At 42.2% G+C, this 27875-nt stretch overlaps 1 protein-coding gene across 2 annotated transcripts in view; it reads right to left on the reverse strand.

The window, feature by feature from the left end:
• Positions 1-2448: 2448 nt before the first annotated feature.
• KIZ (kizuna centrosomal protein) overlaps positions 2449-27875 on the reverse strand; it is a 126161-nt gene continuing 100734 nt past the window's right edge. For both annotated transcript variants that reach the window (XM_079784392.1, XM_079784391.1), the window contains exons 11-14: positions 18506-18607; positions 14361-14445; positions 4522-4565; positions 2449-2585 (exon numbers count right to left, since the gene is read on the reverse strand). In XM_079784392.1, the coding sequence (XP_079640518.1) occupies positions 2482-2585; positions 4522-4565; positions 14361-14445; positions 18506-18607 (335 nt within the window). In that variant the 3' untranslated portion in view covers positions 2449-2481. The remainder of the gene's footprint in view (positions 2586-4521; positions 4566-14360; positions 14446-18505; positions 18608-27875) is intronic.

A 27875-nucleotide genomic window follows, 5' to 3' on the forward strand; every position in this document is an offset into this window, starting at 1 on the left:
ATTGTTCAGTGGGTACAGAGTTTCAGTTGTACAAGATGAAAAGAATTCTGGGGATGGTGATAGTTACACAACAGTGTAAATGTACTTAATGCCACTGAATGGTACACTTAAAAATGGCTAAGATAGTAAATTTTATGTGTATTTTACTATAATTTTTAAAAATTTAAAAAATCATCCCACTGTTGTACACATATAAAAAGGAAAATATGGGCCAATTAAATAAGTTAATTTCCAGTTTGGTTCTGGGAGGAGCTGCAAGCAAGATTCACCTATTCCACTGCCATCTTGAGCTGATCCTAAATGAATTTCTTGAGAGTTCCCTTCCACTTCACCATTTGCCTCCAAATGTCTTTTTGCTTTCTTGGTGGTGTCCTTTATAGTAAAAAAAAGTTTTAATTTTGATAAAGTCCAATTTATCTAGTTTTCTCTATTTTTATTGCTTTTGGTGTCATATCTAAGAAACCACTATCTAAAGCAAGGTCACAAAGATTTACATATATGCTTTCTTCTGAGAGTTTTATGCTCTTACATTTAGGTCCTTGATCCATTTGGAGTTAATTTTTGTATACAGTGCGAGGCAGGAACCCAACTTCATTCTCTTGCATAAAACTATCTAGTTGTCCCAGCATCATTTGTTGAAAAGATCATACTTTCCCTATAATGGTCTTGGTATCCTTATCAAAAATTAAATGAACATAGCGCGGCTGGTGTGGCTTAGTGGTTGAGCATTGTCGACCTATGAACCAGGAGGTCATGGTTCAATTCCCAGTTGGGGCACATACCTGGGTTGCAGGCTCAATCCCTGGTGGGGAGTGTGTGTGTGTATGTGTGTGTGTGTGTGTGTGAAATCAATGATTCCCTCTCATTATTGCTGCTTCTCTTTCTCCCTCTCCTTTCCTCTCTGAAATCAATAAAAATATATTTTTTAAAAATTGAATGATCATAAATGTGAGGATTTATCTCTGCATTATCAATTCTAGATTACATATAAATCAATATTTCATTGATCTATATGTCTGTTTTAGTACCACACTGTCTTAATTACTGCAAGTTTTTAGTAGGTTTCAAAATTGGGAAGTGTGATTACTTCAACTTTGTTTTTCTTTTTCAAAACTGTTTTGGCAAATCTGGGTCCCTTAAAATTTCCATATGGATTTTAGGATCAGTTTGTCAATTTCTACAGAGAAAACAATTTGAATTTTTATGGGTACTGAATTCATCACTTTGCTTCTTGATAACACTGAAAAATGAATATGCTACTTCATAATCCTATATAATAAAGAGGTAATATGAAAATTGACCATCACACCCTCACAAAAGATGGCTGCCCCTATGTGGTCACAAGATGGCTGCCACAAGATGGCCGGCAGGGGAGGACAGTTAGGGGTGACCAGGCCAGCAGGAGAGGGCAGTTGGGGGCAGCCAGGCCTGCAGGGGAGGGCAGTTGGGGGGACCAGGCCTGCAGCAGAGGGAAGTTGGGGGCGACCAGACCTGCAAGGGAGAGCAGTTAGGGGCGACCAGGCCGGCAGGAGAGGGCAGTTGGGGACGATTGGGCCGGCAGGGGAGCAGTTAGGTGTCGAACAGACTGGCAGGGGAGTGGTTAGGAGTGATCAGGCTGGCAGGCAGGTGAGCAGTTGGGAGCCAGCAGTCCCAGATTGTGAGAGGGATTCCAGATTGGAGAGGGTGCAGGCTGGGCTGAGGGACCCCCCCCCCCAAATTTCGTGCACTGGGCCTCTAGTCCTATATAATAAAAGGCTAATATGCAAATCGACTGAACAGCAGAATGACCGGTCGCTATGACGTACACTGACCACCAGGGGGCAGACGCTCAATGCAGGAGCTGCCCCCTGGTGGTCAGTAAACTTCCACAGGTGGAGCACCGCTCAGCCAGAAGTCAGGCTCGCAGCTGGCGAGCACAGCAGCAGTGGCGGGAGCCTCTCCTGCCTTCGTGGTAGTGCTAAGGATGTCTGACTGATGGTGGGGAGTGGGCCTAAGCTGTCAGTCGGACACCCCCCAAGAGCTCCTGGACTGTGAGAGGGCTCAGGCCAGGCTGAGGGGACCCTCCCCCCCCCCCGAGTGCACGAATCTCGTGCACCAGACCTCTAGTCTATATATATAAAAGGCTAATATGCAAAGTGTCCCCTCAGGAGTTCAACCAGGAGACTGGGAGTTCGATCACTTGCTATGACTTGTGCTGACCGCCAGTGGGCAGCACAGAATGAAGGAAGGACCCAGCTGGCAGCCGGAAGGCCCCTGATCAGCCCTGATCGCCAGCCAGGCCTAGGGACCCTACCCGTGCATGAATTTCATGCACCAGGCCTCTAGTTATGTCATAAAATTTCAGTGGGATAGCAATGTGGTCCCAAGTTTTCATATTAAACAATTAGAAAACTTACAAGGACTCATTTGTTTTGGAAATCACATATGAAGACAGGGTTTCAATTTGTTTAAATACTTTATTTCAAGAACAGTTACAGTTTATTAGTCATAAAAATCACCAAAATCATCTGTGGATGTGCTATGGTCTCTAGGACGTAAAGCAGCTTCAATTTCTGAGTTAGTGTCATCAGACTCACCCCAGAAGGCTGGAAGAGAAAAGAAGACAGCTATTTAACATCTCGGAACCTTGATTATCCCAGTTTAATTAGCTGGACTGGTTAATTGGAGCACTGGTCTGCAAAAGGCCTACTAGGGACGCCATGTGATGTACCTGACCAGATACACCTGGAATGCATATCTATACTGCACAAATTTACATATTTTAGAGTGTGTTCTATGTATTGTTATGGAAAACACTTTACAGAATACTTTCTTTTCCCTTCTGTTGTGTCCAACTCTTTACTGTAGGATTGGGATTTAAAATCAGGATTAACACAGAAGCAGGATTACTTGGGTGTTTTATTAGGTCTGATACCATCTCACTGAACTGCCTCTCCACCTTGATCTCCCTCTGTTCTTCACAAGAGCAGAGAGGAGAAGGGAAGATGTGGTTTACACTGGCACAAAGGTCTGGGCACACATGGTTTATTTTGGAGGTAATCTTGAGAATGATGGGGGTTAGGAGAACTGGGAGAGTGACACAGGGAAGAGAGAAAGCCTCAGGGGCCGTTACTGAGAAAGGCTGGTGGCGGTCGTCCTGCAGGGGACCCTCTGAGAGACTGCAGAACTCTCCTCAAACTGCCCCAAAGAAGAATAAGGAAGTAAGATAATTTGTCCACCAACTCCCATGTCTCATTGTGTGAGGGTTGTTCTCAACCAGGGCATCAACTCCCTGGCACTTTGGGCTGCCCTGTGAGAAAGGAGCTTTATCTACTCCTGTGGTCAGACAAAGCCCTCAGGTGGAGATACACAGCTGCCTGATGTAGAAGGCCAAGGGCATGCCAGTGAACTGTTGAGGTGACCCCCACAGTGATCAGACAGGATGTGGTGGGGCATATTGTCTGCTACACTGACAATCTCCATGACTACCAATATCTACATGGCATGACCTGTCAGCTCTGTGATGCCTTCTTATGTCTGACTCCAATTAATCCTTCTACCAACCTGGTAAGGTAAGTATTAATATCTTTGTTTTACTGATCAAATTGAGGCTGCAAGAGGTTAAGTAACTGGCCAAATCATCACCAGTGGGTGGTCAAGCCAGGAGTCCCACCTAGGTCGTCTGACTCAAATCCATGTTCTCAATTACAACCTACTAGAAATGGGTTTAAGGAGACAGGAATAGATAGAGACCAAGCTCAACAGGGAATATCCCAGAATGCTATGTGAAAGGAAGGTTAGACTCTCCTTGTAAGCAGGGTGTTAAAGGTTGAACAGGAGCTTGGTAGGCTGAGGAAAAGAAAAAGGAACATTCTAGAGAAGGAGTAACATGAGCAAAGGCACACAGCATAAGGTTGTGATTAGACTTAAAGAGGATAAGACTCTTGGAAGAGCTGAGCTGGAGAGTAGGGATGGGGACAGACCAAAAAGGGAGAAAGTGTAGACTTTATCCTGTAGATGGTGAGAAGGCATTGGCAATTCTTAATCAGGAAGGTAAGAAGGTTAAATGAGGTTGTAGATGCTGGTGGGCAGGTGTAGGACAGTCAGGAGTTGAGAAGAGGTAGGATGTTAAAAAACCAGTTTGAGTCTCCTGCAAGAGCCCTTCATGTCTTGAGAAGTGGGTACTTGCAGGGCATTGGCAGTGAGGATGGGGACAGAGGCAAAAAACATCTCACAGGTAGAATACACCAGTGCTGGTAATCAATTATATGTTGAGGTCAGGACTCCCTGCATATTCATACTTGCAAATTAAAATGCTATGCTTCTGACCTATGGCACCCATGTGTTCTCAGGTCACAGCCCTGTCACTGAAGCCCTCTCACCCCCTCACAGACAACATCACCCCAGGGAGAATTGCAAGGACTGCCCTTGTGATCACAGGTGTGCTTCATGGCCCTTACACCAGAAAACAAATTCATGTCACAAACAGTCCTTTTGGTCAGAACAGAAAATGGCAATCTGGCCTCCAGTTATTTACCTTACCTTTAGACTTTAAGTTGGTAGTTAGTTTCTTTTTGTTTTCATGACTGTAAAATAAAGAAATAACCTGAGTTCTAAAGAAAAAGATAACCACACTAATATTTTTACAAAAAGCACCTTAGGGAAGAAGCACGTTATTCTCTGAAAGGCCAGAAAATTTACATTTCCTCCCCAACTTTTAAAAGCAAAATGAAAATGTCAGGCCTGCTGTGGCCAGAGGTGTTTGCTGATGCTTTGGTGGGAGGGTCCCTATTACAACAGCTTCGCTGCTGCCCCGGAGTGTTGGCTCTGCAGTAGTTGAGTCAGACTCCGCTCGGCAGCCCGTGTGCCATGGGGCACTGCACACTGTGTTGTTTCTGGAGAATGAATGCAAGGCAGGGAGACAGAGGACCGATTTCCCCTCAACGGTCTCCGGAAAAAACCAATGTGTAAAGCGTTAGCACTTGTAGACAAACTAAAAGAGAAATACCTGAAGTAGGGAGTTCAAGATGTTAGGATACAAGAAGTTGATGAGGAAGTTAAAATACTTATCTTCATCAAGCCAATACTTAAACGTTTTAACAAAGGAGTTAAAAATAAACTCTCACTTTCCTTAGTTAAACATATTAACATGTGGCAGAAAAAAATACAAGTATCCTAGAAATCCATGTTTAAGTCTCTGTGTATCACGTGCATAAAAATGCAAGTGTCTAATGCATCTAATATCTAGCAGCTTGTCTGCTAGAGTCAATCAAACAAGAAACTGGCTCTATGGGATATGATGCCCACATCAGTGCTCCTTTTCAAGAACTTTTGCAGTTTTAATGAATTTAAAAGTCCCCTGTGGAAACATCATTCAATTTTAAAATTATACTTAAATTCTCTAATGTTCAGCCCCACAACCACATCAAAATTACAACTAAACTACAGAACAACCATAATTGAGAACCACCTAAACCCGTGGTCGGCAAATAGCGGCTTGCGAGCCACATGTGGCTCTTTGGCCCCTTGAGTGTGGCTCTTCCACAAAATACCACGGCCTGGGCGAGTCTATTTTGAAGAAGTGGCATTAGAAGAAGTTTAAGTTTAAAAAATTTGGCTCTCAAAAGAAATTTCAATCGTTGTACTGTTGATATTTGGCTCTGTTGACTATCGAGTTTGCCGACCACTGACCTAAAATATAGCTGAATGGAAGTCCTCAACTAGAGATTTAAAGAAGCAGCCACACTGAGATAGATAGGAGGGGCAGAAACATGGAACAGGCTGGTCCCACTCCCATGTATGGCGGTTTAAAATCAGGAGGGATATTTCAGCTGTGGAAGTCTTCCCTGAGGCACTAGGAGTCCCAGCCCTACACCAGGCCTCCCAGCCCAGGGTTCCAGAGCCAGGAAGAGAAGTCCCCATTACTTCTGGCTGTAAAAACCAATGGGGAGTGTGGCTGAGGGAGATAGAGGCTGCTAGAGTCCAAGGCAGTTCCTCTTAAAGGGCCCCTGCATGGACTTACTCAGACTCACTCTTTCTGAGGCTCTGAATTGTCTGGTATCAAGGCAAGAGCTGGGGGGCAGCTTTCTGCCAGAAGTGTTGACAGAGGCCATTGTTCCTTTTCTAAGCCCCCCACCCCCCTAAACCCCCACAGAGCTGGCAGATGGGCACAATATCTGAGTCTCCATCAACTTGGCTCACAGTGTTTGCCCATTTTGGAGATTCCTTGAGATCCTGCTCTACCAACTTGCTGGCTCTCCCAAGCCATTTCCAATAGTTTCTCCATACAAATGGCCTCTCTTGCCTCATGCTTTGGACTTTCCTAAAATCTCTCAAATAAGCAGCATTTGGCCTCTGAATACCCCATATCTCTTGTTAAGTGGCCCCAGACCCGGCACTAAGTGGCAGTTAGCCTTGGTTTGCAGCTTGGCCTCTCCAAGGCAACTCTAAGCCCAACTCAAGTAGCAGCCATCTGCAGATAGCTTGGTACCTTGTGCCTGGTAGTCTGAGGCAGGGTACAAGTGGTGGTTGACCTTACAACTCCTGGGAGGTCCCAAAGCCAGTGCACCTGGTGGACAGCTTCAGACCATGCTGGATAACAACCCTAACACCTCCACAAGCTACATACTCTAAGGGGTGGACTTGGTGAACACCATAGCCCCACTGAAGCTGTGTAGGGTTGCCTCCGGCACAGCAACTCCTCTGCTGTAGTTGCAGCTGGTTCTCAGTTCTTACAGCCGATTGGCCTGGGGTCAATCCTTTTTAATGACACCAACAGCAATTAAGGCTCAACAACAACAGGACAGTGCACACAGCCCACACAGGAGTGCACCTGGAGTGCCCAACTGGGGAAGCAGTGCCACTTGGCCCTACAAGACACCTATACACAAGGCCATTCTACCAAATCTGGGAGACATAGAAGCTCTATCTAATACATAGATCCAAACACAGGGAAGTAGACAAAATGTGGAGATTAAAAGAACATACCAACAAAACAGGTCTCAAATGAAAGAACAGAAAAGATTCTTCAGTAAAAAGAACTAAAGGAGCCCTGGCCGGTTTGGTTCAGTGGACTGGAGGGTCTCAGGTCAAGGGCACATGCCCAAGTTATGGGCTCGATCCCCAGTAGGGGGCATGCAGAAGGCAGCCGATCAATAATTCTCTCTCATCATTGATGTTTCTATCTCTCTCTCCCTCTTCCTTACTCTCTGAAATAAATAAAAATATATTTAAAAAAAGAACTAAATGAAATGGAAGCAAGCAAACTACCAGATACAGAGTTCAAAATAATGGTTATAAGGATGCTCAAGGTAGTGAGAACTTCAACAGCATGAAAAAGGACATAAAAGAGATAAAAAATAATCAGTCAGAAATGAAGGATACACTAATTAAAATTAAGAATAATTTATAGGGAATCAACAGTAGATTAGATGAAGCTGAAAATCAAATTAGCAATTTAGAATATAGGGAAGCATAAAACATCTGAACAGCAAAAAGAAAAAAGAATGAAAACATATGAAGATAGTGTAAGGAACTTTTGGGAAAACTTTAAGCATACCAACATTTGCATTATGGGGTGCTAGAAAGAGAAGAGAGAGTGCAAGAAATTAAAAATCTATGTAAAAAACAATTATGGAAAACATCCCAAACCTTTTGAAGTAAATAGACATACAAGTCCAGGAAGCACAGAAGAGTCCCCAACAAGATAAGCCCAAAGAGTCTCATACCAAGACACATCATAATTAAAATGCTAAAGGCTAAAGACAAAGAGAATCTTAAAAGTAGCAAGAGAAAAGCAGTTAGTTACCTTAAAGAGAACTCCCATAAGACTGCCAGCTGATTTCTCAACAGAAACTTTGCAGGAAAGTAGGGAGTGTCAAGAAATATTCACGGTGATGAAAAGCAAGGATCTACAACCAAGATTACTCTACCCAGCAAAGCTATCATTTAGGATTGAAGGACATATAAAGAGCTTTACAGACAAAAAGCTAAATGGAGTTCATCACCACAAAACCAGTAAGACATGAAATGTCAAAGAATCTTCTTTAAGAAAAATAAAAAGATAAAAATATGAATAATAAAATGGCAATAAATGCATATTATCAACAATTGAATCTGAAAAACAAAATAAACAAGCAAGCAGACATAAATAGACTCATCGATACAGAGAACATTTTTCTGTTGTTTTTAGAAAGAGTGGAAGGGAAAGATGGAGGGAGAGGGAGGGGAAGAGGGGAAAAGAAGGAGAGAGGGAGGGAGGGAGAGAGAGAGAGAGAGAGAGATAGATGTGAGAAAGACATATTGATTGGTTGTCTTTGGCATGAGGTCTGACCAGGGCCTGGAATGAACCTGCAACCCAGGTACGTGCCCTTGACCAGAAACGAACCCGAGACTCTTCAGTGTGCAGCCTGATGCTCTACTATTGGACCACACTGGCCAGGGCAATACAAAAAACATTTTAACAGTTGCATATGGGAGGGGGGTTGGGGGATGAGTGAAAGTTGGAGGAATTAAGAAGTACAAATTGGCTGTTACAGAATAGTCATGGGATGTAAAATACAGCAGAGGCAATATAGTCAATATTCTAATAACTATATATGGTCTCTGATTGGTACAAGATTTATCAGGATGATCACTTAGTAAGTTATATAATGTCTAATCACCTAATCATTGAGGTGTACATCTGAAAACTAACATAAAATTGTATGCCAACTGTTAATTGAAAAATGAAAAATTAAAAAAACAAAAACAAATAAATACTTGAAGGTTCATACCTTAAAGAACAAAATTCTACCAAGTAAATTTGAAGATCTAATTGGCTTTATTGAATAAGCCATGAATTGGGCAGCAGTCCATCTAGCAATCAGAAAGGAGCCCCAAGAAGCTATACAATGTGGAAGGCTTTTATAGACAGACACTGGGTGGCACAAGAAAGTTACTAGCAAAAGAAAGGAAAGGATTGTTTCAGGCAATGTTACTTCCTCTTGGGGGAAGATGGGGGTGTTATCAGGCAGACTGCCTCAGTTTCCTTTGGGACAGATTATCTCATTGATATTAATGAGAAAATTCCAGACTGACTGATTAATATTACATTCCTATAGAAGGTTGAAACTACAATTACATCAGGTATTTAGTCTAGGTTTGGTGTAATGGGATTTATCACAAATGACACCATTTTGAGTCTGTTTTCTCTTTTAAAATACTGAATGGTCAAAAAGAGATATTAAACAAGAAACTGTCACTTGTGTATTGCTTGCCATTTTGACTTATATTCTTGTGTTTTTACCAAAGTACTCACTTGCATTTAGATTTACAAACTGTTTCACTAAAACAGATTCCATCCTTTTAGATGGGAATACTGCTGAGAAAAGACACAGATCCCAACATGTACCATCACTCCTCCCAGCCAGGACTCTGGTCCTCTTGATGCAGGAAACTCTGGAACTCATCTTCTCCTTCCCTTTGGGTCAAATCTGGTAAACCCATGGCTTAAAAACCTGCCTTTTGCCATAGTTGTCACAATTTACATTTTTATTTCTTCAGCAAAACAAGTTCCATGAAGATATTATCTTCTAGGCTCAGTTTATATCAATGCTCCTTAATTTTTTTTTTTATTAATTTCAGAGAGGAAGGGAAAAGGAGAGATAGAAACATCAATGATGAGAGAGAATCACTGATCAGCTGTCTCCTGCACACCCTCCCGCAAGGGGATCGAGACAGCAACTTAGGCATGTGCTCTTGAGCGGAATCAAACCTGGGACCCTTCAGTCCGCAGGCTGACATTCTATCCACTGAACCAAACCGGCCAGGGCTCAATTTTCCTTTTAAACTTGGTGCCTGTTTATTTGCTATGACCAACTAGTGGTTTGTGGCCATTTCTCCATGAAGAGAGGATGGCCCCATGACATTCTGAAAGAGGCCAGTGCTAACTGACAATCATGGAGACTGTCAATGAGGTGGGCACCAACAACGTAACACTAAAAAATCCCACACACATGTACACGTTAAACGCATCTGTGGTTGTGTCCAATGTTTACCCACATCCCATTGCATGAGGACACTGGGCTAGGTGCTAGAGAAGAGAGGTGGATTATAAAAACAGTGGTAGGGCGCATAGAGAGGCTAATTTATTATTTGTGGCCCAATAAAAACCACAGGGAGGGTGATGGGGTGGCTGCAGGATCCTTGAGGAAGTAAGGAGACTTTTGGACAGGCTGGGACTAAGGAGCGAATGCCGTGGGATGTGGCAGCCAGGATCCCTTGACGTGAGCAAGGGCACAGAGGCAGGCGGGCACAGGCCAGGTCTCCATATCCTGCTACACTTGTCTGAGCTCCAGGAACATGCCCAAGACTCACTTGCTAGCTCTATTTGGCTGCCTCCAAAGACCCTCATGGTGAACACACCCATCCAATGACTAAACTCACAATCCTCCCAGCGTGGTCCCCTCCCCACCAAACCAGGTTCCTCCTCCTGTCTCAGCCAATGGTACCCCAACCCTCTAGACCCTCCCAAGCCCCTCTCCACTCCTCTGCTCTCTCATAGTCAATCATCCCCTAGCTGGGGTAGGCAACATTCAGCCCATGGGCCATAAATCATTTGTCTGGTCCTGTCAAGGCATTAGGGGTGAGTTAATTAAATGTTTGACCAAATGTAGCAGGCTAATTTTTAAGTTGATAATTTTATATGGCCCTTGAATGATGTTAAAAATATCCAAATGGCCCTTGGCAGAAAAAGGTTCCCCATCCCTGCCTAGGTCCTGCCAAGTTACTTCCTATTACTTTCCAAAATTCTCACTCTTTCCCTACGCATTGCCACCCTCTGGTCAATAAATCCAGCATCTCTTGCCTGAATCTTTTTTCTTTTTTTGAATCCTTACCTGAGGATATTTTTTTGTTACTGAATCTAGAGATTGATTCTGAAAAGCAGAAGGCAAAAAATAATCCAGAAAAAAAAAATCCCAATGAGTATGCCAGCAAATCTATAAATACTAATTTTAAGTTTCAGAGGCAGACCAAAGTCTGAGACAGTCTAATTCAACAAAGTCTGAGCGCCCCCTGATGGTTAACCAGGAACCCTGCAGCAGACGCCGCTTTTTAGCTGCCTGGGGTCAACTTAACTAACTCCTTCCATTTAGCTAATCAAGCCATTGTTCTTTTGTGCTCTGTGTAGAAAAAAGAGAAGTATACTTTTTTATGAAAAGCATGTGGATTATTTAGGAAGCTGCTAATTCAGTAGAATTTAAGGAGAATGCAGATTTGCTAAGCCAGAGATGCAGACGGGGGCTTTTATATGAGAACCTAAAGCACATCCAGGAAACACTCATTTTTATTTTTTTGTGATCTTCTTATCGCCCCAGGAGGAAATGGCATAATGACCAGGCAAGAAGAGAGACACCACGGTCCCCAGAGCATCAGCCGCAGCCTGGCGCCCTCCCCTGGCCACTCCCGTGGCTGCAGGGCTGGTACAGAATGCCACCCAAGGAGGCTCTACCAGGGTGCCTGCGATGGCTGGGTGACCTCTGCTACCTTTCCCCCCAGCAATTAAGTTGTAAGCACACATCCTTTTCTTTTGGTAAAATGTTATCTCGATCCAACCAGTAAACTGAAGTTACGCGACAGGCTGTTAAAATATACTCTCCATTGAATAAATGGATCTGGGAGAGTGAAATCGGCTTCCTGGGGAAGGTAAAGCAAGACAATGTTTGCAGAGGAGAGGAAGCTCTGGCATGCACCCCTGAACAAAAGGGAACAAGTGGTCTTTACTCGGAGAACAGCTTCCTATTAGGACTCACTCCTTCGTACATTATGCCTTTCATCCCCACTCAACCACAAAATGATTTTGCCGAAGCAAATACAATAGTAGAAAAAGATTTACACTGAAAGAATCTTTAATAATAAACTGTTGCCGATCTGCCTGCTTGCCTGTGATTTATAATACAATAAACATCGGATTCTATTACGGCTCATGCACTGAAGCTGCTGTTCTGAAAAATGGAATATGAAAGCACCCGGACCCCACCACCATCACAATGAAATGAGCATGTATAAATGTGCTAAGAGTATCTCTTTGCATCTTTTATAGCTTGTGTGTATTAATCTGTAACGCTTATTAAGAAAGCCATTGCTATGCAAAGCAGCACCCAATCCCTTTCTCTGGCTTTTCAACAGAGTGCACTGTTTAGCCAATAGGACGGACCCTCTGGCCCTCATTCTGCATTCATCGCAGGCAACATTTGCACAATGTATCTCTCAAAGGCGGCTGAAAAGAAGGCCTTAATACTCATGTAAACAACTGCAAACCAATTACTTAATGAATCAGGCCCACACATAATGAGGTGCAGACAAAGAGCTATAAATGTATTTTTGCGCCCAAGCCACTGCTTTAAAGTAAAATCCCTCAGCTGTAGTTTGGGCTTAACTAGCACATCATAATTATTGTCTCTAGGACATCAGAGGAAGCCATTTTTTTTTTTTTTTTTAGGTCCAGCGGGGTCTTTTTTTTTTTTTTTTGAGGTTGCTCATCAGCTCACTGACAAAATAGAGCAAAGAAGAATTTTTAAAAGTGCTACAGCAGCACTGCACTGTTATGTTTATTCTCAAGTACTGGTTTCGAGACCACTTGTAAAAGCAATAAAGCACGAGGAGTGACTGTAGTAAGTGGGATCTTTAAATGTAAGCCTCTAAGAAATTTCAGTGAATTCAGGCACAAACAGCAAAATCAGAGCTCTCCAAAGCCCAGGGTGGCGTATTAACAACAACTAAGAACAAAACCAGAAACATCCAAACCCACTACTTGGCGCCCAGACCTTTTCCTCACTGGATTAGAACCAAGGCTTCCGTGCAGAATTTTTTTTCCTTAAAGGGGGTGATGTGATTACTTGTAATTTATTTACGAAATTAATTTCATGCAGAAAAAACAGTAATAACAAAAGGTCCCTGACTCAAACTGAAAAAGAAAAAAGATTGCTTTCTATAATGAAGTAGAGGAGTAAGACATGAACTGATCAGGCTGAGAAAGTGTTCTGCAGAATCCAACTGCTTTCTGAATGTCTTTACAAATTGCCTGAAGGATACAGATAAAGAAAAGTTTAAGAAGAATCAGGTTTTTAATGCATCCAAAATATAATAAAAACTAACATTTCTAACCATCTTTAAAAACTAAATGCCTGTATTATTATGCCAAATTGTAACATTAAGTGCTAAAAACTACCTGTAGAAATTGTCTTTTAAAATCCCTTTTAGAAGACCTAAAACTTGAATTTATAGTATAATCATAAAAATATAATACTTTAATACACTTCCTGACCCATAATTCATCTCACACTTCCTTCAAAAACATGGATGAAAATCCAGGTGTTAAAGGTAATAATTTCTGATAACTAAATGAGTAATTCCTTAGAATTAAACTTATCAGGTTTCTAAAAGCAGAATTCAATTTCTTAATATCAATATTTTTAAAATATATTCCAGGTCCTAAAAATATTGTAATGTTTTTCAAACTATAAATGAAAATAGATTTTTTCATTTTAAAAACACTATTATTTCTGGATCAAATCACTTTATCTTATGGGATACCAGAAATGTGAAGTTCCTGTTTTAAAATTTGGGCTAAGCAGTTAATCCAAATGTAATGCACTCATCCAAAGGATTTTTAAAATGAGAAATGTTACTACAAAAGGGAACTTGTAGTAACTTCTAAATGATATTCATCCCAAAGCAAAAAGGAAGGTACTTCATCAGACGCTTGCTTCTATTCCCATCTATAAATTCTTGCTAATTGACTCATGCCACTGCACGATTAGCATTTTATGTTGATGACAAATCCAGCACACAACTCACTTATCATGGCTTGAAAAACTTACAAGTGCTACCGTTAAAAAAATGTGAAGAAATAAATTTTGTTCTTTATGGAAAATAAGCAAGAAAAGATAGAAAAGGAAAGTATAATGTAGCCCAAATACTTAGTACAAAAGAGGAGTACAAAAACAAATAGCCAGCAATGCTGTATATACATCAGCTGTCTCAGAAAGAAGAAACAGGCCACTTTATTTCCTTTAAGGTCCAATGTTTTCTCTGCCCCTTTCCATTGTGTGGTCTCTAAGCAGCCCTACTGCGAGCAGCTGTAGACGCTAATTTGTGGTTCACTGAGGTGTCAATTGAGTCTTAAACCACGGAAACAACAGCTGCAAAACAATACTTGGCTCTGGTGCAAATATTTTCAAAGGTAGACTGAAGTTTCAACTGTTGTTTCAGATAAACACCAGAACCAGAACCTTCCATCAAGTCACACAACAAAATAACACGTAGCTGAAGTTTGATTCATTGCGTAGTGACATTTCTCATCTTGTGGCCACCATTCAGAAAGGCTTTCATGACTTTACCTTGACAAAGGACTTCTTTCGCTAGATGAAAAACTAGCTTCAGATGTGATTTTGTTAGTTGTCGTCGTCTTCAGTGCACCACTGCCTGTGACAAGCACAAACAGGAGAGGGAGCATTAGCCTCCAGACAGCAACAGACACAACGAAGAAAGAAGGGGCCTCACAGTAACTTTGGTAAAATGTCAGCAGAGGAAGATGCTGTTCAAACCACAGAAAGCAAGGGGGCTTTTGAGGCAAGAAATGACATGTTGGTAGAATACTGAAAAGAAGTGGGGTTTTTTCCAGTGATACACAGAAGCCACAAAAAGTGAACAATAATATCATTCAAAGAACACCATTTTAAATGATCAAGATGCACGGGTAAGCACATGGATCCCCACTATGGCATCAAGCTCTGGATAATTCACATTGTTATAACACACAGGCACCAACTTAATGGGTGCAAGGAACCAGGTCTCAGAAATAACTGACACTCCTAGGTACAGTTACCCACACTACCCACCTTTTAAAGTGCCTCTGCCCAATCCTCTATTTTTCCATCTTGCAGAGGAGACTGAATCTCCACTGAAATCCATCAAGGCCACTCTTTAACCAGCCTGAAAAGGTTGATGGGGAAGATGCACAACGCACCTTTTCCCCTGGAGTTGTGGAAACCCCATGATGCCCCCAATTTGCGGGGCAATTCCTGACCTGTGCCTCCTGGGAGTCAGCAGCCTTGGATGTGTTTGTTACAAGTCTGATTCTTAACTGGCAGTTGCCCAAGATCACAGATAGAGAGTGCAAGGGCATCTCAGCAAAAGGCATTGGATGACTTTCTGCCCCGTAATCTGCTTGCCTGCATAGAACCTCCACAGCAGAGGGATTCTCTTGATAATGTGTCTATGAGCAGCCTGCGCAGGTCTGCAGGTGCTTAACAGGACCTGGTCATTTCGGATATGAAAACAAAGGCACCAGGTTTAAGGGGCTTTCTTTAGAGACAGGTCCAGAGACAAAAAACTAAGACATCTGGTGTAGAAAGTAATTAAAACATGCACTGCTTCTTCAATAGTTAGACTTGGGGGTGGCTCCTGAGTTCAGAGTGCACATCCCCACCACCACCTGGAACCGTGCTGTGAAGTTTAACACGGGTACCTGGCTTCCATTTCCCTCTCCCTCCGAGCCTACTTTCTGCTTCTTTTTGGAGCTCAGAGAAGCCCCCAGGGTCAGAGTGAGAATGAGAAGGAGAAAGTAATGCATGACCAAATGCAAAAGAAATCCCAGAGGCAGTATCTAACTGCAATGACTGCCAACACTACTAGAAGCACTTCGAAGATCCCAACGATGACAATTTAGAATGTTGCAAAGCACATAGTGTAATTTTAAGTGTGGAGTGAGAAAACTGAATCTAGGGATACTTGACTACAAAACCCATATAGTATCACTTCACTTATGAATGAATGAACAAAATATGTTTAATTATTAATACACTAGAGGCCCGGTGCACGAAATTCGTGCACGGGGGTGCGGGGTAGGGGGTCCCTCAGCCCTGTCTTGGTCTGCAAATACACCAGCATCCCTCACCCTGGCCTATAGCTAGAGGTACCTCCCCTCCTTCTGCACAGCCTCTGGGAAGATGCTTGTCCTGGGGCCTCCTCAAGGCCCTGGCCCACGACGCCCTGCAGTTCAGGTACCCGGGGGCTTGGGCTTTCAGGTTTGGCTTCCTCACCTGGCATGGTGAGCATCAGCTGCCATGGGAGCCTTGCCTTAGGAGTCACCCCCTTGTGTGTGTGTGAGAGAGAGAGAGAGAGAGAGAGAGAGAGAGAGTGTGTGTGTGTGTGTGTGTGTGTGTGTGTGTGTGTGGCCTCGGTGGCAGTGATTTGATGTCTATAGTATGCTCACTGACACCCACTACCGCGGCGCAACACTGGTCCCGTCTGGACTGCTGGCAGGGGGCTTCCAGTCTGTGACCTGGGCTGATGGGCTGCGACTGAGGGCTGCAGGTGGAGGACCCTGGCACCCATAGGGCTGTCAGCATCAAGAACTGGAAAGATTCATTTTTCTGGTTCCTTCTCTGCCTCACAGATGCTGAGCTCCGGGCCCCACAGGCCCGTTCACTCCCGCCGCAAGGCTGGCCAGGACAGGGGCATGGGCTTGCTGCCCCAGAGGCCCCTTCTGTGCCCCAGCACAGCCATGGCGCAGACACTGAGCTCACGCCCCCGCTGGCGATCCGAGCTCAGCATCCGGCCGGCCCCATTCGGCCACGCCTGGCCTTTGCCTCCGTTTGCCTCCGCCGCTCAGCGGCGCAGGGGGTGGGGGGGCTGCGATCGCGTCCAGAGGGAGGCAAGGGCGGGGGGCGGGGACCCTCTGTCCCCACCACCCGGCCTTTTCCTCCATTTGCCTCCGCCGATTGGGTCTGGACGGAGGCAAGGGCGGGGGGCGGGGACCTTCTGTCCCCGCTGCCCGGCCTTTGCCTCCCGCCGGCCCAATCAGCTACCCCGGCCACCCGGAGTCCCGACCCCTGCGCCTCCCACCGGCCCAATCGTGAGCGTAGCAGAGTGATGGTAATTTACATATTACCTTTTTATTAGGTAGGATTAATAATACTATAATTTTGATACACATCCAACAGACTACAACTTATATCATATTTACTCATCCTTTGAACCTGTCCAATTAACTATCTTAAGTACACTTACCAACAACAAATCTGTGGAGTCACCTATGCATGTCTGCTAACCAGCTATAACGCTCAGAAAGAGACGTTACTTTCTTGGGGCCTCGCTTGTAAAATGAGGGGGTTGGATAAGTTCCCCAGGGTTCTAATTCTGTGACTCAAATGTGAAGAAGGAGATGAAAAGCAAACATTTAAGGGCTCACAAGTGCTCTATCTCTCCAAAGTGACGAAGACCTCTATTGCGGGCAGAGGCCCTGTTTTATAACTCAACAAACTACAATGTCTCATGTTCATGGAGTTCAAATCACCACCACCACCACCACCACCACTCGCCAGCCCTCCTGGAGGCTTTTCTCCAACAGGCACAGTGTTGGATATTTAAGCTACAGTGGCTCACTGAATCCTCAAAACAACCAAAATAAATTTTGTAGCAACCGATTCTAACATTACAGTTAACTAGGAAATAGCTCTTCAAAGACAAGTCTGATGTACCATTAAGTATGTCTCTCAAAAAAAGTGTCTGTCTGGTGAACACATCTCTGAGACAGTTGGGAAATCTGAATATGGACAGGGAATCATGTGATATTAAGAAGTCATTTTTCGCCTTAGCCAGTTTGGCTCAGTGGATAGAGCATCGGCCTGTGGACCCAAAGGGTCCTGGATTCAATTCCGGTCAAGGGCACATATCTGGGTTGTGGGCCCGATCCCAGTAGGGGGCGTGCAGGAGGCAGCCCATCATTGATTCTTCCTCGTTATTGATGTTTCTATCTCTTTCTCCCTCTCCCTTCCTCTCTGAAATCAATAAAAATATGGTTAAAAAATCATTTTTCATTCTGATAGATAAAACTAATGGTATGGTGTCTTATGTAAAAGTAACATTAAAGTGTACTTCCTTCAGTATTAATCCATTTATTTTCACAGAGGGAACTGAGCTGACTTACACTAAAAAAAGGTGTAGTAAAATAAACACCACTGAAAATTATAAAAATACAATAAAATGTTAGAAAACAGAGAAAATTACACTTAAAAAAACATCCCAGATTGTCAAAATTACATTTAAGCTTAAAACTAGTTTTTACTGGAATTTAGTCTTTTTATCTAAAGAACCCGCAAATACCTCAAAATTCTGGGTAGCCTAGGATGGTGCTCCCATTGATGATTAAGAAATTGGAAGATGTGGGAAGAAAAGGAATTGGATGTATCTCCTGTGGTACTTAGTGACAAGTTGCTATCATGTGCATGCAGGCAGAATCCAAGGGTCTGTAAGCGCCATCACCTTGAGGGGCCAGAATGTATTCAGGAGGGAAGACTTTTCTAAACTCATGTTCATTAACAACTGAAAAAGCACTGGCTCCTTCTGACAGTGACAGTTTGTTACAAAGCAAATTCCAGAAACCTTCAAAGAATGACCACCCTTCCCTGAACCCAGCACTGGCCACCACCCTGTGCCGTCCTAGACACTGATTTCAAGTGCTGGGTCTGCCCTTGCTCACCTGCAAGTTGTGAGGCAGAAGCGTCCTTTTGGATTCTGTCCTCAGTTGGATCTGTATTATCCCGAAGGGCAGACTGCTTCAGCCACTGGTAGACTTTTGTTTCTATAGATGACAAAAAAGGCACAGAGAACTGGATATCTACATGCAAAAGAGAGATGGACCCTTACCTTATATCATACAGAAAAATCAACTAAAAACGATTAAAGACTTAACTGTAAGACCTAAAACTATTAAATTCGTAGAAGAAAACATAGGATAAAAGCTTCAGGACAGTGGATTTGTCAATGATTTCTTAGATGACCCAAAGCACAGTCAACAAAATAAAAACCGATTAATAGAACTACATCAAACTTAAAAATTTTGCATGTCAAAGGAAACAATCAACAGAGTGAAAAGGCAAGTTATGCAATGGGAGAAAATAACTGAAATAATATATTTGATAAGGGGTTAATATCCAGAACATATAAGGTACTTACATAATTTGATAACAACAAAAAATAAATCACCTTATTAATGCTTTTTAAATGCATAAAAATTGTTTTTGTACTGCCTCTTTTAGGTACTCTGCAAACAAACAAAAACCAATTTAGTTGAACTCAGTTTTCAAGACTCAAAGACAAGTCGTGTGAATTTATTTGAGATGGCCAAATGCTAGTCATTATTCTGAGTGGGTCAACTCATGGTAAATGGTTTCTCTCCACTCCAGGCCTTGCAGAAGCCACTACAGGAATGAACCAGAAGAAACAGCACTGATTCCTTGGTCCGTCCTCCAGCTACTTTGAAGCACTCCCTGCTCTGCCTCTCAGGCTCTCATATTGAGTGCGGGGTTTCTAGGCTGGGTGAATGGCAGGAGCATCAGGAAGAATAGTAGTAGCAGGATGAGCTCAGAGACCCAGAGCTGAGAAAAATCTAACCAAGGTCGTTGTGGGGACAGAAAGGGCATGCACAGAGAGCAAAGCGAGGTGTGCCAAGGGGGTCAGCAGCAGCCCAGACCTGGCTCGGATCCACACGACACCCTTAGCCCTGCAGGGCTTCTAATGGCATCCACTGTAAGTTAAGGTGGAGAAGATGGTTGGGGAAAATAATACATAAAGATCACACATGTGAAGGACCCAAGTAATACAACCTCGCCCACTACCTCAAGTCTCAAGGATACCTGGATGGAATGGAACATGGAGAATTAGTTTTAGCACAGAAATAACAAAACAGCATCCTGTGTAGACACAAGGGCAGATGGGTTCAAGAACACAGATATTACAAACAGACTGGACAGGGCAGGATTCTAAATGCAGACACTTTTGGGGGGCCAAGCAGGAACCACACATAAAAAGTGACTCTGGTCAGGTGAGAGCAGCAGGAGGGGTGAGCTTGTCGCAGCTGGAGGGCACATGCCCCGTCCACTGCAGAGAGCTGTTCTCTGACTATAGCCAATTGCTGCCAGGTGGGAAAGTGGGCCTAGTCTCCGCAGATTTCTGCCTTTGTAAAAGAAAAAAGAAAAACTGCACAGGCCAAACACAACATACTTGCAACACTGAAACTAGATGGTGGTGAGCAATTTTTATTGTGTAACAAGAAAACTCTGTGAAAAACTTCAGCCAAGCTAGATGTTAAAAAAGCTCACTCCATTGAAAGAGTTGAGAGACCCAGAACATTTTATCAAGGGAGGCTGCAACATTTACTTAGAGATTTCTAAGTAGCTCTCTGAATCAAATGGACCAGATTTCAGATTCTTTGGAAACAAGTGTATACTTTTTTTGCTAGGGGGGCTCAAACAATTCAGACATCCTCCAGGAATAGTCTAGAAGACTTGGCTAGGAGGTCAACTTCATAAAGCAAAAAGGCAAAGCTAGGTTCTTAAGGTTTCTGGCAACTCAGCCTCAGGCTTTTGATAGTGAAGAATCAAGTGTTGAAAAGCTTCACTATGTTGCCTTGCAAATTCATAGTTATTAAGTGAATTAATGAACAAACAAGGGGGCAAAAGTAACAAATCTAGAGGTTCAAGTTAGCCTGCTATAAACAAGGTAGGGACAAGGTGTGCATAATTCTAAGGGGAAATACTTTAATCTTCTCAACAGGCAAGTAAACTCTAAGTCTGTAAATTTGAGGATTGGGTGGCTCCTTAGAACTCCAGGGAAACATTTCCTCTTATTAGTAATGTCAAACTCTCAGCAAACTATTTAGTGAAAATTATTATATGAAACAATTATTTCTAACGAATATAGTTCTTTTTCTCTTTCTATTTTATTTATTTTCTTTTATTTTTTCCAATCACCATTTATCCCCTCTATGCCCTCTTCCACCTCTACCCACACCTATCACCGCACTGTTGTCCATGTCCATGAGTTTTCTCTCTCTTTTTTTCTTTTTTGCTCAATCCCTCCACTCCACCCAACACCCCCTCTCTCCACTAGAGCTGTCTGCCTGCTAAGTGAAATAAGCCAGTCAGAGAAAGACCAGTATCAAATGATTTCACTCATATGTGGAATTTAATGGACAAACTGAACTACCAAGCAAAATAAAGACAGACTCACAGACAGAGGGCAGACAGACAGAATACAGTTATTTTCCATTAGAATGTTCAGGCACACACAGAAACAAGCATGCTTGCATGTTCCAGCTTTCGGTTCTGGATCTCTAGGTCAAGCAGCTATTACATATTCCAATCTGTGTCAAGATTTAGTTTAAAAAGTAAAAAAAGATTGTCATTTAAAACAAAAAATAAAGCAAGGGTCCGGGGGACTAAACTCTATCCTTGCCATTAATTCTAGACTGATCACACAATTAGATAAAAATATTTTCCTACTTCCTTACATAAGCTAGCAGAACCCAATCAGCGATCTTCCTACAAAGTGGTGATGGATCTCTGAGATTGTTTTTTTTTTTTTTTTAAATATGCATTTTGTGTCTAGAGAATGGAAACAGCTAGAGAAACAAAGTGAAACACACTGAATAAAGGGAGGTAGGGGAGAGATGATGATGAGAAAAGGAGAAAGAAAAAGCCTCAACTTCTTATCTTTTATTCTCTTTTATATGCAAATGTACACCTGCTAAAATACTTCTAAATCTACAAATAAAAAGAAAAAGAAAATATCTGATGAACAAGTGCTTTTAACAGCCTATTACAAGAGCCAGATAAACATGTGGTTTACCAGCCTCTATGGGGTGTCTCTCAGGCAGAGAATCTGTCCTGGGCTTTTGCAGAAATGAAAAAAGAAGAGTTAGGTCTGGAAAAGGAATAACAAAGGGAGATGCAAATAATACCATCACTACAGCTAGCAAAAACGACCTTGAACTGACAAAAAACTGGGCATCTCTGAAGAAGGAAGGATAATTGCCATTCCTATATGAAGTATGTAGAATTTTAAAAATTAAATTTAAAAAATATTTTCTGTCCACTGAATTTCCAACTGCTGTTACTTTTTATGCATATCTACATCCATGCATTTTTTAAATACAATATACTAGATGTGTTGCTGATGCAGCAAACCCAGTTGTCTTTACAAAATAAAACTAAAATTGTGGGATATATTTCTAAAATTAATTCTAAAGATAAATATTATCACTTAAAATCCAGAAACCACTTGTCTAGTAATCTGCTCAAATGAAAATAAGAAAATATTAAGATATGGGTGCGGGTGCTTTCACAATTCTGAAAATACAGAAAACTTATCTATATTTAGGGATTTTGTAAAGGCCATAAGTCTGCATGAATGTGAAAAGCACAGGTTGGGTCCACTTTTCACATCCAGACTTCCCACTCCACCAGGAGCCCTGGGCCTGTGGAGCTACTGCCCAGGTTCTTTGTCCTCTCACAGAGAGGGCTGATGCACAGAGAAAACCCTAAACCATATGAGTGAGTTGCCTGAAACTGCTTCAGAAAATAGATATTTATATCACTTTCTTAATTTCTATGGAACAATTAAACAATTACAGCTGAAAATAAATGTCAGGCTTATAACTGAACTTTAATGAATGTTCCTAAACTGAATTGAAACAATTTTGCTGGCGTTGCTTCACATGTAAATTTATAACCACAGTCTCTGACACTTAATTGTTCAATCATGGGAGGTGAATTTTTCAAGTCTCAAAGTCATGGAATCTTTGATTGAGTAATCTTGATCAGGAAGTTATAGTTTATTGGTATAACTAAATGGTTTAAAATATTTTTAGCAATTTGTATTCAATTTACATAATGAGAAGAATCAGAAATAAAGATATTAATATTACCAATGTCATTACCTATAGTAGAGCCAGGAATAATCACTAATTAAGATGAACCAGATTCTAGGGATGTAAGATATGAAGACATCCCTCCTCAGCTCCTGTAGTGGATGGAATAGTGTCTCCCCCCAAATCCCTATCCACCCACGGATGCCTGCCAAAAAATGAAACTAGACCATCTTCTTACACCATATACAGGCATAAACTCAAAATGAATTAAAGATTTAAATGTGAAACCCGAAACCATAAAACTCTCAGAAGGATACATAGGTAGTAAACTCTCTGACATAGATGGTAGTAATATTTTTTTCTGATTTATCTCCTTGGGCAAGGGAAACAAAAGAAAAACTAAACAAATATCAAGCTAAAAAAGATTTTGCACAGCAGAGGACACCATCAACAAAACAAAAAGACAGCCTACTGAATGGAAGAAGACATTCACCAAAGACACATCCTATAAGGGATTAATATCCAAAATTTATACAGAACTCATACAACTCAACACCAAAAAACAATCATTAAAAAATGGGCAGAGGACTGAATAGACATTTCTCCAAAGAGGACATACAGATAACCAATAGACATATGAAAAGATGCTCAACATCACTAATCATCAGAGAAATGCAAATTAAAACCTCCCACCTGTCAGAATGACTATCATCAATCAATCAGCAAACAAATGGTGTGGAGAAAAGAGAACCTCATTCATGGTTGATGGAATTGCAAATTGGTGCAGCTACTATGGCAAACAGTATGGGGGAACCTCGAAAAATTAAAAAATAGAACTGCCTTATGACCTAGCAATTCAACTTCTGGGTGTTTATTCGAAGAAATCCAAAACACTAATTTGAAATGATATATGCACCCATATGTTAATTGAAGTGTTATTTACAACTAGAGGCCCGGCGCATGAAAATCGTGCACAGGTAGGGTCCCTAGGCCTGGCCTGCGATCAGGGCCCATCTTACCTGGCTGCCAGCAGCTGGCCCCGCCCACCGGCAGCCGGCCCTGCCCCCTGCTGCCGATGCAGTGGTTGCTCTGTGTGTGGGGCAACCGGTGGGGTGATCGGGGGCCCTGGCGCCACCCATGTCAGCCTCCACCCACCCCTGGTTCCTGGTTTCCCACTGGCAATCAAAGCCTGCTGGCTGGGGGGAGGGACCAAGAGGTTGGCTGTTCCCGCCCACTCACCAGCCCACCCCCCGCCGCCACTGGTTGCCCTCTGTGTGTGGGGAACTGGTGGGATGACTAGGCCCCCCCCCCCCCTCCCTGGTGGATGTGCCGCCACCCACCCCCAGTTCCCTGTTTCCCATCGGGTGATCAGAGCCATCAATAAATGATTGGATAAAGAAGATGTGATACATATATATAATGTAATATTACTCAACCATAAAAAAACAATGAAATCTTACCACTTGTGACAACACTGATAGATCTAGAGGGTATTATGCTAAGTGAAATAAGTCAAACAGAGAAAGACAATTACCATATGACTTCACTTTTATGTGGACTCTAAACAAACAAACAAACAAACAAACAAACAAAAAACACAAAGAAACCAACAAACCAGAAATAGACTCCAGATACAGAGAACAAAATGAGAGTTGCCAGATTGGAGGGGGGTTGGGGCCTGGGTGAAAAAGGTGAAGAGATTATGAAGTGCAAATGGGTAGTCACAAAAAAGTCATGGGGATGTGAAGTACAGCATAGGGAATATAGTCAATAATATTGTAATAACCATGTATGGTTCAAGGTGAGTACTAGACTTTTGGGGGGTTACTTTGTAAGTTACATAAATGTTTAACCACTATGCTGTACACCTGAAACTAATATAAAATGTCAACTGTAATTGAAAAAAAATTTATGTCCACCCAGAACCTCAAGATGTGACCTTATTTGGACATAGGTTCTTTGCAGATGTAATTAATTAAGGCTCTCAAGATGAAATCATCCTGGATTTAGGTGGCCCTAAATCCAATGACAAGTGTCCTGAGAGGAAGCGGAGTGGACACAGAGACACAGAAAAGAAGGTGATGTAAAGATGGAGTTAGAGATTGGAGTTATGTTGCCACAAACTAGGACCCACCAAGAGCTGAAACAGGCAAAAAAAGGGTTCTCCCTGGAGCCCTTAGAGGGAGTACAGTATTGCTGAGACTTCGATTTTAGACTTTCAGCATCCAGAACTGTGAGATAATACATTTCTGTTGTTTTAAGTTTGTAGTGCTTTGTTACAGCAGCCCTAGGAAAGTACATTAAGTCCTAGGAAAGTTCACTGGTTTGGCATCCATGGATTCAACCAAATGCAGATGAAAAATATATAAAATCCCAGAAAGTTCCAAAAAACAAAACTTGAATTTGCTACTATACTAAATCTGAGCACTACATTAAATCCATGCAAATGAAGTGATGTGTTGGCATACCCTGCTGTGGCCAATATGAAAATATAAGGCCTTTTTATATAAGGGACTTGAGCATCTGTAGATTTTGGTATACACAGTGGGGGTAAGGGGTTGTTAGGGGAAGGGGTCCTGGAACCAGTCTCCTGAAAAGACACCAAGGGATAACTGAAGTACACTCCCTGATCCCTGATTTTGTTAAAACATCTAACGCCCAAGCTATTCACTTTCTCCACTTCAGTCTCTTGTGTAAAGTGAGAGTATTTCACAACATGATCTCCAAGGGCTCTTTCAGCTTTGAGATCTCCTGCCCCATGGTTCTCAAACCTGGGGAGTCACCTGCGTGTGTTATAAAAGGCTGATACCTGGCTCTTGCCCCTAGAGGTTCTGATATAACTGGTCAAGGGAGGATTTAGGGCATAGGCAAATTTTAAAACACCACAGAGGATTCTATTGTGCAACCACTGAGAATTTCTCTAGGCATGTAGGAGTTCATTTCCTTGAATACAGGGGCATCCAATCAAGTGCACTAGTCAGAAAATTGCCTTTCATTCTTTAATAACTACGTTAAATAACCACTACCTTGCAACATCATGAGTGAGGAATGCTTTGCCATAGCAGGTAGCAGGCAGTAGGCTGAGTGGGGGAAGTCCCAGCAGCCTGACCACTGCCATAGAAACAGGGCCATGTGACCTGCAATGGACAGTTCAGAAGCATATGGTGGTCCCTTGGTTTTGCACGAATTGGGGGTCCCCTGTCCCAGGTGCAGCAGGTAATATATCTTCTGATTCTTGAACATTTCTGTGAAGGGACAAATGAGGAACAATTACAGTCTCAGCAGTGGAGATATCATGCCACTGTACTTTGGCAGTCCAAAGTTATCACCACAGTCTTTTCTCTCAAGATAAATCTAGTCACCAATGATAATTTGGCCATTGTATGTTTCTAGCTCTTTTCCAATTTGATGTAAAACTCCAGTAAAAATGTTTTGGCAAGCACTGCCCAGGACCCCAAGTGGCACCCTTCAAATTTATGCTGACCTCCCACAAAGCTTCTAAATGGAGTACCTTAACATGACTTTGAATATTTCAGCTTGCCAAAGAATACCAGTGAGAAATGGCACAGTCAAGCAACCACTTTCAACACAGCTTGACCACGAGAATTGATGTCAAAAGAATAAGAGGCTGAATGGACATTCTTAGAGGTTTAATCCTCTTGAGATAAAAGCTGAGAGCCCTTTTCACATGGAGCTTAAGGAGATGAGTTTTGCCAGGATAGGCACGTGAGTGGGAAAAGTATTGGTGGAGTGAATAACTGAAAGAGATAGTATTTTGGCCTGAATCAACAAGCATTTAAAGAAACTCCTTTAATACTCTCATTTTTATTCATTTGTTTGACATAATGAGTGCCCACTGTGTGCCAGACACTGTGTTAGATGATTGGTTTGTATGACATTTAAAATAAGCTGCATCATTTGCTAAAACTAAAATTCACTTAATTCTCAAAGGTAAATATAATTGAACAGAAATAAAATTGTCAATGTGAGAACTTTCCCTTTGTGAGTTTAAGTAGTTCAGGATTCTTTCCCTCATAGTCTAGATAAGCATTGCTTTAATCCTGGCCTAAGTGTTTCAGGGGAACACTGACCTGAATATCCTACTATGAGCATATGGTCTCAGGCCTATGCAACCTTCCAACCTTTGTAAACCCAACACAAAAGAAAGGAAAGTAGGGCTATCTGTGTTCATCATTATTCTCTAAAGCATCCTTGCAGAGTTAACCTTTTGTTACGATACATGCTGATGTTTAATTGATCCAGGCATCCTGATGCAGTTCTTAAATCCTGAAGTTTGAGTTCTAGTCAAGATCCAACACACTAGATGGCTCTGAGCAGGACTCAACCTTTCTAAGTTTCTGTTTGACCATCTGCAGAATGTTACTAATATTTACCCCACAGGGCTGTTGTGAAGATTAGAGAAGACAAATGCTTAGTGAGGGCAAAGACCCAGTCTTTTGCTGTCCTGGTACTCCCAAGGTGTTTTGTTACATGCAAATGATATACTATTTACTATATATGTAAAATTACACATTTCAAAGATATCAACATTAACTTTTAATTTCTATCTGAATTCTTTAGTGGGAATAACTAGACTAGTAAAAAGGGGTAGACTGTGTTAGCAATAGATCACAGGCTGTGAGAATATTTACTTTGGTTGTGTGTACGGGTGTGTGTATGGAAGTGTTTCTATGTACATTTTAGTACAGGTTATAAGAGCCAGAGTTATGAAATTCATACTCCCTATAATGATGATTAACAAAGCAGATGCCTTCTAAGTGATAACAAACTCTTAAGGATGAGCCCCCTCTTATAAAAAGGCTGATGTGAGGGGATATAAAGGAAATGGGAAAGGGAAAGAGAGAAATGAGAATTTTGGCACCTTTGATTTTTTAAAATATGGACAGAGAATCATATTAAAAGTGGGTCAGATTTCCCAGAAATGAGAATTCCTTCCACAGTGCCCCTCTAGAGAGCAGGTTCCTGCCATGATTCAAGCACCCAGTACGGACTCTGACAGCTGGAACACACTGAGTTTGCTTTTCCTGATAGGAAGAACCAGAAAGTTTTTCTGTTATTGAGCTGTCAATTCCTTCCCTGCAGCACTCACAAACAGGGTCTCCTGAGGTACCCTCCATAATTATGCTCGATTAATGCTCTGCCTTGTACACAGCAGCTCTGCAAGTATTTAAAGATAACT

This window comes from Cnephaeus nilssonii (genome assembly GCF_951640355.1).
Source record: "Cnephaeus nilssonii genome assembly, chromosome: 11".
In the NCBI taxonomy this organism is placed as follows: domain Eukaryota; kingdom Metazoa; phylum Chordata; class Mammalia; order Chiroptera; family Vespertilionidae; genus Cnephaeus; species Cnephaeus nilssonii.